The 10,379-nt window shown below is 38.5% G+C and overlaps 2 protein-coding genes across 2 annotated transcripts; one reads left to right on the top strand and one right to left on the bottom strand.

Annotated features, from left to right (window-relative positions):
* The first annotated feature begins 474 nt into the window (after positions 1-474).
* LOC149730432 (uncharacterized) lies at positions 475-6,414 on the top strand. Its single transcript, XM_089886019.1, has 11 exons — positions 475-1,107; positions 1,178-1,393; positions 1,787-1,996; positions 2,080-2,184; positions 2,236-2,343; positions 2,398-2,754; positions 2,809-2,946; positions 3,058-3,145; positions 3,236-5,784; positions 5,839-5,980; positions 6,313-6,414. The coding sequence occupies exons 1-9, from the start codon at positions 1,029-1,031 to the stop codon at positions 3,354-3,356; spliced, it is 1,422 nt and encodes a 473-aa protein (XP_089742145.1). The 5' UTR covers positions 475-1,028; the 3' UTR covers positions 3,357-5,784; positions 5,839-5,980; positions 6,313-6,414.
* Positions 6,415-6,970: 556 nt separating this feature from the next.
* LOC149730431 (protoheme IX farnesyltransferase, mitochondrial-like) lies at positions 6,971-9,761 on the bottom strand. The gene is made up of 6 exons (XM_089886031.1): positions 9,371-9,761; positions 8,993-9,117; positions 8,587-8,722; positions 8,065-8,232; positions 7,400-7,673; positions 6,971-7,320 (listed from the first exon to the last, which is right to left on the bottom strand). Exons 1-6 carry the CDS (start codon positions 9,759-9,761, stop codon positions 7,179-7,181), a joined length of 1,236 nt encoding a protein of 411 aa, XP_089742157.1. The 3' UTR covers positions 6,971-7,178.
* Positions 9,762-10,379: the final 618 nt, after the last annotated feature.

Here is a 10,379-nt window from a genome sequence, read left to right as displayed (position 1 = left end):
TCGACGCTACCATTGTGGTCGTTCATGTCCTTATGCAAGACTGCGCAAGAACCTATCGCTAACGGAATATCGCTTGGCCAAACAACTGCTCAAACATTGTTTACTTACACTGTTTAAAACTTGTTTAAACATCAACTATATAATACCACAATCAGCCATCGTAATACAGTAGTTAACAGCACAATCAGAGAGTGAACAGTCAACCAGATCCCGCTTTTCAAACATGGCTGCGTGAGCACGCCTGCAGCCGCTTGCGTAACACGGCACACAATCAATTATAATTTCGAGAAGAAATGCGATGAAAACTAAGTGAATAAAAACGAGTGAAGTTAACTTCCGTGTGCTCAGAGCAAACTTATACACGAAAGAACAAGAACATCAAGTAAACGTATCTAGTGGTAGTGATTCTTACGTTCTTACATGTATAAAAGCGAAACTTATCCAAACGAAAACAAAGCATCCCCAAATTAATAATGAACCGCATGTATAGCAAGAATAGAGTATGTTGTCTGTTGGAAACCTATTATAAAGACACAGACGCCTCACAGTACAACGTTTGGTTAAGATGCGAGCGCTTTAACGACTATCTTGTTGGGGCATATGTTGTATTGATACAGCAATGTATTGGATGTGTGTTCGTTTCACTTTATTTTTTTATTAGCGGTTTATGTTTCCAACATGTTGTATAAACACCAAATAACACCACACGCCACAAGCTATAATACGTCACTCAATTAAATAGTTTGTGCAGTTGGTTATAAATACAAGTTGTTGGGGTGTTATAGGTGGGCCGAAGATTACACCATGATGTAAAGAGAGGGAATAGCAATGCAACGTATTGTATTTAGATGCAACATAGGTGTGTATTTATTTATAGCACGGTGTCCTGTCATTCCCTATTGTGATTATTCTTGGTGAACTCATACGACAGGTCCTACCCTTCCGGGTTGATGTACGGATTGTACGCTGATACATGTACCCACCCAAACTGAGATTTTAATGTTCATTCCAATACAAAGAGATAGGGAATGGCAGGCCAACGTATCCGAGCAATCTGTCTACTCGTTTTCATTATATTGAACGTTATACTTCAAAGTGAAGGCGTGGGTATGTATTATAATGAACAAGGTTCATATCTAAGCCTTACATTGAGTAATATGGTGATGTATTACAACAGATGCTTCAATAGTTTACAATGGAAGTGAGATCATGTTCTTTAATAAAACAAGGAAAACATTTGATGAATCTCGAAGTTCATGCCAAGCTATACATGGTGACTTATTGATTATTAAGGAACAAGGCTTACAAGATGTTGTAACTCCTAATCTGGTAACTCCACCCGGACCTGGCGAGTGGGACACAGGTTATTGGATCGGTGCACAGCGTAAAGCAGGTAGGCCTAACTTGTGAATAGCCAGGCTAAAAGGCAAAATTAAGTTTGTCGGCGTAGAAACATTCCATATAAACTGAATAGGCGCCCGCGGTAAGTTTTAAGCGCTAGGCGAAGTAGTATAAGTAGTAGGGTGGGGGAAGATGAGACACATTTTCAATCTATTTTCTCGCCCCATTTGATGGTAAACAAAAACATTCAAAGAATGATAAAACCGTATCCTCACGACTCCCATAGACCATTGTTAATTGTTTAAAACACGATCTGGATATTTGGATATTATGTACTAAAGGTGTCCCATCTTCCCCTAACCCACTATATATAATTCTGCTTGGTGGCAATAATGGTTACGACTTAATATGACGTAACACATTCAAAACATTATTACACCCACAGGAGCTAAGGAATGGAGATGGATCGACGGAACAATTTTCTCAACAACAGTCGGTTACAACAATTGGTTTGGTATTGAACCGAACGATCCCCCGGGTGTCACTGTGTGCGCTGCAATGACACCGTATCACGACATTCGGCATCACTCAAATGTTAAAGGGGGTTGGTGGGACGAACTGTGCACTAGAACCTTTTACTTTATTTGCCAAAGAGGTATACACCTATTTTAGAATTACGTTAGCAGGTTGTGGTGTTTTAATTAAGAAGTTAATTTTGAATCTCAAACCATAAACCAGATCTTTGCTTCTCCGGACGTTGCAACAACGGTAGTTGTATCGCCATGGCAACCAACTATACGTGTAGATGTCACCCAGGATACGTCGGAAGTCATTGTGAGATAGGTAAGCAATTGTTATCATGGGGTTATTGTGGATGATTGGTGTCTTCTACAGACTTGTGTGCTTCGATGCCGTGCTTAAATGGAGGTACTTGCAACAAAGTCCCGAATAATTTCACGTGTTCGTGTTCGCCAGGGTTCATTGGATCAAAGTGTGAAACAGGTAAATACGAATGATCAACATGTCAAAGTCGCATGTGTGTTGTATTCATTACAGAACGATATTACGACATGGGGAACGGTTGTGTGGTTCATATCAACAAAGTTGCATCGCAAATAAAATCGTATGAAGATGCCAAGATGAAATGCAACTCCCTTCATGCGGGACTTGCCATCGTTAAGTCAAAGCAATCGCAAACCATTCTCAACCAACATCACCAACATTGGATGAACGCCAACCCATTATGGTTGGGAGGAAGGCAAAGCAATTCATCGTGGAGATGGTTGGATGGTAGCAACATAGTTGGCGCACCAGTATCCATGCTTCATGATGGTTGTTTATCGACAACCATAAACGGGAGTTGGCTGGTTGAGAATTGCACCAGAAGAATCGGGTATGCCTGTGAGAAACTTGGTGGGTGGTTTGTTACATTAACAATGTATGGTTGATGTATATGTTGTGTGTTAGTTGGTGGAGGGAAGTTATGTTCGCCATACAAGTGTGGGAATGGTGGGAATTGTACAGAGAGTGGATGCAACTTCTATTGTTCGTGCTCTCCTGGGTTTGGGGGATCGGTTTGCGAAATATCTCTTCAACAAAACTCAGGTAAACACTAACTTAACCATATTGTGTTCTACAATATATGTAACATACCATCTCTACCATATATATGTAACATACCATCTCTACCATATATATGTAACATAATATCTGCAGGGATGAAGTTTATTGTCTATGTCATACCGGCTGTAGTGGTTACTGTCTTGATATGTTTCGCGGTTCTTGGGATATTCATTAAACGAAGGTAATCTATTATTTTCCTACTTAATATTCAAACCAATGTGATTACTTTACCATTGCTCACATGGTGTTTATACTTTGGTATATTTCGAAGGCACAACGAAGATTCAGAAACCATCGAAGAATTTGTTCCTGACTTGAATAATGAACATCCTTACCAAGGTATAACCTATATAGTAATATTCACTATATCCAATAAACGAATAATAATGTAATGAGGTATTGGAGACATTTCTTGTCTCATATTTCCAAATATTTATCAGAGTTAATTTATGACGCATTATTAATTATACTTGTCCTCGTTCACACACAAGCCGACCTATTTGGCTGACCCATTCGTAACGTGTGAAACCGGAAGCATGTATAATCACTGCATTCGTAACGTGTGAAAAGGAAGCAGAATCGCTACAGTATCGCTACAGTATCGCATATCATGTATACGTTGTTATTATTATATTAGAAGTTTAGCGCAGTAACGCCCTTTTGAGATATCGCAGTTTAAGTAACATATATATTCACTTGTACAAATTAACCGTGTTATTTATATATATATTCTATTTGAATAAGGTACCGAATAAGTAGTCATGCCAACTGCTGCAACTTATATATATCGTCGCATACGAATTAACAATAAAGATATAATCAGATACTGTTCGAGTCATTGCAACACAGATTTAACACTGGCCGAGTCGTCCTTGTAATCGAGGCTAGATATTCCAAAAGGACAATTGGGATTAGACCCTACGAGACTAGGGATAGCGTTCAACCTACTGCGTCAGGAGACTCGCACGCCGTGACTATCGAAGCATCGCATTCCGAGCAACACCTACTGAGGGACAACCTCAAGCGCTTAACTTAACCAACTAATTGCTTCAGTATAACTGCCTAGTTTTAAACACATAGCTTCCCAAACAGACTAAACATGTTATATATGTAGATATTCAAATCCTACGTTCGGGAATGCGGGAGTTTTAAACAATTATTTTACCAGCGACATATTGGTTATCGCGTTTGTTTGTATAAAACAGAACACTGCTCTCTGTCGATCGTGTGTGTAGTCATCTAATATACCTTTTATTAAAAAAAAAATCATCAGCAAGGATAGTTTTAATAAACCATTATCACTATATACACGGGTGTTATCAAAAACATCCAGTACACATATAATACTGGTCAGTCTTACGCCATTATTACCGCGACGTTGGCATCTCATGTTACCCACATATATTTATGAAGATTTAATTTGTGATGTTTAACTTTAGATCCAATAAGTTTTCGATTACGAATCCTGATACGCCCAGCTGTTTCAAGAAATACTGGCTTTGGTTTCCTGTATTGGTTGAATGCAGTCTGTGATTAAAGGGTCGATTCGTATTCATAGGCCTATTCATATTAGTTACTTCAAGATTATATTAGTTTTAATACAGTTTATATAAAACTGTATTGAATAAATTATATTGGAATAAATACACCATAGTCTGTATAACTTAACGATTGTGTGACGTTACAAAACATAGAAAGTTCGGCTGCACAAAATTACTTGTCAACTTTACTTCAATAACATAACTGTTGGAACAAGTGCCCTTGGGCAAGACACTTAACACCAGTTGCTCCAACACAGTGACGTGTGTTCCTACTAAAGGCATCACAGAAAGTTTTGTAATGAATGCAAGAATGAATGAATGAATGAATGGTGTAATTTAAAGTGTAGTGCCCAAGAACACACACGACCGCAATGGTAGAGCCATCGTCTAAGCTGTGACCACGTTCGTTGATGTTAACCATCCGCGCATACACGCGCAGTTATTCCCAGCCTCGCAAAGCGGAAAATTACCAGAGCAGTTTCGATGGAAATTGCAGTGAGTTTTCGAAAACACGGGAAGTTAAAAATAAAGCATCACGTGATCGTTTGAGTTGTGAGGAAACAGATAAACAAAGTTGTTTGGCCGATAATGGCTGGTGAAGCCCCTTATTCATACCAATGTAAATGATTATTATTTGTGTGACAAATAGTTTAAACAACGTACAGTAGGTTGGGGGGAGATGGGACACCTTTTAACTATATTTTCTCGTCCCATTTAGTAGTAAACAAAAAAACATTTAATGAATTATAAAACTATATCCTCACGACTCCCATAGACCGTTGTTAATTGTTTAAAACGTGATCAGGATATTTGGATATTATGTGGTAAAGGTGTCCCATCTTTCCCCGCCCCACTATATAACTGACCACTCAAGTTGGAGCAATCATGTTAAAAGCCATCAAACGTAACTACTGACATTGAAATAAAACAACAAGTAAGTTCGACAATTGCTTAGTTACACAGATTATCGTGCATTTGTCCCAATATAATTTATTTGATACAGTCTTATATAATCTACATTGAAACATAATATTAAAGTAACAAACGCGAATATACAAAAAAGACTCTTCGATCACAGTCTGCATCCAATTCATACAGGAAACCAAAGCCAGTATTTCTTAAAATAGTCGGGCGTTTTAGTATTCGTTAGGAAACAACATGTTTTCTTCCTAAATCCAACCGTTTCGGAAATGTTTGCGGATTTAATAACCGCCACGCTGGCAATAAAAGGCGGCGAGTTCTGATATAAAAATCATCTCTTCATTCAGAAAGCAACAAAGTGAGTGGTTGGTTGGTTTTACTTGTGTTTTGTGATTAATATTTGTTTTTGCAGATGAATAAGTCAGCGCTTCTCCTCTTGCTTGTCATCGGACTCCTTGTCCTCACTGAAACGAAAGCCGCCTCCCGTCGTCGTTATTATCCACATGGTGCCGCACGTCGCAGATGGCACTGGAACCAAAAGCAGACTGCTGAGAGTAAGCGATTAAATCTGAATATTTTTGTTTGTTAGCTCAGCAGCTGTAGGAATAGCATCGATGTTAAAGTGCTATAAATATCATTGTTTATTCATTTTTAATGTGGCTGACCCTTTAGAAAACTTATTACTGACCACTGGGTTGGAGCAATTGCCGTTGAGTGTCTTGCCCAAAGATACGCCGCACTGGTGGCAGTATCGGGTCTTGAACCCATATCCTCTGAAATCTAAAAGATATCTAATTATTGTGTTATGCTGGCTCAAACTATAAACGACCGTTGTTTTTCACCATGCGTTGATAAAGTTAAAACGTTCAATCTGTTTACGTTTCAGTTGCTGACCTAGCTGCAAGCATGAGAGAAGCTGGTATTCAATAAACAAACCATGAAATAAAATACATTTGGTTTCAATAAACCTTCATCCACTTGTGCGATATTTTTTTGTTGGTATTCTGAGTTAGAATTTGTGGGCATGTTTAATGTGGCGCAACTAGGAGGTCGCGACCCGCCTTTTGGTTTAAAAAATCGTTAACTTTTTTTGAAACCACCCTTTTTTCTGACTGCACAACTGCGTGTACGTGAACCGCGTGGTCCTGGTTTACCGTTACAGATCAGACTGCTGTGTGCAGTCTGCGATCGCGGAGTATTATATAGATTGAATATTTAAATATTAAGTGACGTAAACATAACAACCATTCGATCACAGTCTCACTGAAACATTTTGATTTGTAAGATCGACAGGAAACTGATTAATGACCACTGGGTTGGAGCAATTGCCGTTTAGTGTTTTGCCCAAGCACACATACGCCCACAATAATGTAGCAGTGCCAAGCCTCGAACCGATGTTCTCTGAATTAGAGTATAGGCCATGACGCCGAACTATAGTGGCGGTGGTTATTGCCCAGTCACACGAGGTGTATGAAACAGAACACCCGTGTTATAACGACTGTCGTAGCCCCGCCATGCGAGGATAAATAAGTTAGATTAATTCATTACAGTCCCAAATGTTATATTTTGCATTGAATGCTGCACGAAGAGAACCACACACAATAAATAGAAGTTCTTTGAAATGTTACAGCAAATATTGACAAAGGAACATTTGGAATTTTAAAACTTACATGAAAATAAAAAAGCACAGAATCAAAGTTATGTAATTTAAACATCTTCAGTTTGGAGTTCACGTTTAATAAAAAGTAACTCTTAAGCAAGTAAAATATTGTCGTATTTTTCTAAGCTTAATTTGGTAAGAACTTTTCGATCGACTATTAATGCTAAAGATATGAGAAGAATATAATAAAGGCTACATTTGTACAAGTGATGCGCTGAATTGCTGTTCGTTTGCCTGAAAAAATAAATAAAACATTAATGTAATAAGCATCATCTTACCCCAACCTACTACACAAGTATACAAATAGACAAACCTGTAAAACTTAATAGATTTCAACATGAGCCAAAAGTTCAAAGGAATCGACAAACCAACGAAACCAAGACTGGTCACCCCCGTTAATGGAGCAGCCATGCATAACGCCCATAGTAAAGCGCTGTGGCTCACCACAACATATTTAGTTGCAACAGGATGTGATAGTGGAAGCATGTGATACGATCCACGTGCGTAGTCGCCTCTTCTCCGCCATGCAAGAGCGTAGAAATGAGGGAATTGCCACGCGTATAATATCCCCGAAAATATCAAGGCTCCTGAAATAAAAGAAATAATTAATCTTAGTGTTTTTATTTTTACAGCAACATTGTTTCAATGTAATGATAAGAGGTGTTAATAGCATTTAAAGTTTTTCAATTAATTAAGAGTTAAAATCCAACACATATATAACTTGCCCTTATTTTGTGCCAAACTTCTCTTATATAAAGATAAACAAACATAAATATAAATAAACCCTCCAACCCCCTTTTTACTTTTAGTACAAGATTTTTGTTTTAAGGTTTCAAGTTTTTTAACATTATCAGGTTATGACGGTAAAGTTTTGCTCACAGAACATCAGCGTCAAGCCTCACACCCGTACGCGCCGTATCTAATGGGTTACATGCAGGCGTGCGGCCCGCTGTGCTACAGCATTGTTGATATCCTTACCTGCATCAAGACTTCCAGTAGCTGCTGTCCATCCCATCACAGGAGGTATCGCCCCAACCACAGCTCCAACCCATGTGTTGGACCAATGCTTACGTTTAAGCGAGGTGTAGATCCCAGCGTAAAGTAATATGTTCGACACGCCAAGGATTGTGGTCACAGTGTTTGTACCTGGGTGTTTGTGAAATATATTAGTTGTAAATTTAAAGCTATATATGTTATCAACATTACTATATTAGTGAAATATATATTAAAAAGTTAAAGCTATAATATAAACACTTAAAAACGACGCTTCACAACGTTGTTACTGTAGCACATGCCTGGTGTGTTTAGCCAGTATTCAGGTTTAAAGGTTAATTTTACATTCTTATGTATTCTCGAAAAAGAAAGTTAACGGCAACTGCTTCAACCCAGTGGTCCCTTATCGGTTGTCCAGATTATCAGACATAATAAAAAATGCATTACATAAAACTGTATGGTTGATTCGCCCCATTTAAATTTAGTTAAATAAGAATTTAAACATACCATAATATAAACACAAAGCTCCAGTTGTTCCACTAAACACTGAGAATAAAAATGCATGCATTGGTGATATGACCGCCTTGACGAGCGGCCTGCCTTTTGTTCGGTCCATTTGCGCATCGTACGGAACTTCAGCAATCTATGAATGGACAACATTTGAACATTGATATTAGGTTGGCAACTTTGTGATATTTTTAAAAAAAACAACAAATAGAAGGAAATTAGCAACAAAACTTAAAACATGCCACGGGTAAAACTAGTTAAAAAAAATTGAAAATAAAAACGTGGTCACTAAACCCACAATACAATATAAATTAATTTATATACATTGATTTCAATTAGTTGTCGTTAAATTTAAACTTAATTGTAAGGTGTGTGGGAAAAAATTTAATAATATAAATATTAGAACCTGGTTCAAGGTGTTTGCGGCACATGAACACAATGCGGTGCCGATCGTCACGAAGAAGAAAGTTGAATGATCGAATGTGACGGGGGCGAGACAGAATCCGGCGTCGGTGGTCATTACTACAAACCCTGGGGAGTAAAGGTTAAGAAAACTTATTCATGAGTGGAACAAACATGGAGGTTCTGTTGCATACACCTCGTGCTCGCACACAAGTTACAATGTATATGTGACTTATTTATTCTCGCATGGCCTGGAAAACGACAGTCCTTATAACACGGGTGTTCTGTTTAATACACCTCGTGCCTACAGTTAAATACATGGCTGTTGAACCCAAACAATGCTATGGCAGAATTTGCATAGCAAACAAACCAGGCTACTTACATGTTAAATACCACTTAGATAATGATGCGTATAACAATGGTGTCTTTAGAACATTGTGTTCTTTATTTTTCTGATTAAACTGTAAATTGGTGGCGGAATTTAATCCAGCAAGATGTTTTTCATCGCAAGCTTTATTATTTAAATTTCGGGCTCGTACGTCCTCAGAGTATTTAATACATGATAGCTGGGCTGTGGCTTTGGGTAATTGGCACACCTTAAATTCTGTAGCAGTGCTAAAACACTTCCACGGAATTCTACACAACGTGCGACTACGTAGACATATATTGTGAATTAGTTGCATCACCGACAAAATAACCACGAGTTTTAATACATTATCGCACAGAATGGCTGTTCTAATCCAAAGCGTGTAAATAATGGTTAGTAGTGACATTAGGAAATAATCGATGCCATTTTAAGGCCCATGTTTTTCATTAGCAATTATTAATAAGGAGATCTAATCTTAACCGAGTAATAGGACTGTATAGCATTGTAATGAATGCAGTTTTATTTAAATATTGTATTTACTTAATATCTTCAGCCATGGTTAAAAAATGCAGCAGCAGTAAGAGGGCATTACATATGAACAATAATAAAACCCACATACACCAGAAGGCAAGGTGTGGGCCCTATAGCATAAAACATACGAACATCGTTTTAACAGGAATTATATGCAATAAGTAACAGAACCAACGGCATCAATGCAAGGCGCAAGTAAAGAGATGGCGCAGCGGCAGAGTTAGTCGTGGTACGGTGGGTGTTTATTTGGGGGGTCGTGGTCGTTTGGGTCATCTTTTGGGGGGTCGTGGTCGTTTGGGTCATCCTTTGGGGGTCGTGGTCGTTTGGGTCATCCTTTGGGGGGTCGTGGTCATTTGGGTCATCCTTTGGGGAGTCGTGGTCGTTTGGGTCATCCTTTGAGGGGTCGTGGTCGTTTGGGTCATCCTTTGGGGAGTGGTGGTCGTTTGGGTCATCCTTTGAGGGGTCGTGGTCGTTTGGGTCATCCTTTGGGGGT

The sequence above is a fragment of the Ciona robusta genome, chromosome 10, assembly GCF_009617815.1.
Source record: "Ciona robusta chromosome 10, ASM961781v2".
Classification (NCBI taxonomy): Eukaryota; Metazoa; Chordata; class Ascidiacea; order Phlebobranchia; family Cionidae; genus Ciona; species Ciona robusta.
This window is presented reverse-complemented; position numbering and strand designations above follow the sequence as displayed.

Excerpts from the sequence above, each read along its gene's own strand:
- LOC149730432 (XM_089886019.1), top strand. The coding sequence starts at position 1,029 with ATGGCAGGCCAACGTATCCGAGCAATCTGTCTACTCGTTTTCATTATA. Across the intron at positions 1,997-2,079 it reads TTACTTTATTTGCCAAAGAG|ATCTTTGCTTCTCCGGACGT; the intron begins GTATACACCTAT and ends ACCATAAACCAG. Across the intron at positions 3,146-3,235 it reads GGGATATTCATTAAACGAAG|GCACAACGAAGATTCAGAAA; the intron begins GTAATCTATTAT and ends TATATTTCGAAG.
- LOC149730431 (XM_089886031.1), bottom strand. The coding sequence starts at position 9,761 with ATGTCACTACTAACCATTATTTACACGCTTTGGATTAGAACAGCCATT. Across the intron at positions 7,674-8,064 it reads TACTGGAAGTCTTGATGCAG|GAGCCTTGATATTTTCGGGG; the intron begins GTAAGGATATCA and ends CTTTTATTTCAG. Across the intron at positions 7,321-7,399 it reads AAATCTATTAAGTTTTACAG|GCAAACGAACAGCAATTCAG; the intron begins GTTTGTCTATTT and ends TTATTTTTTCAG.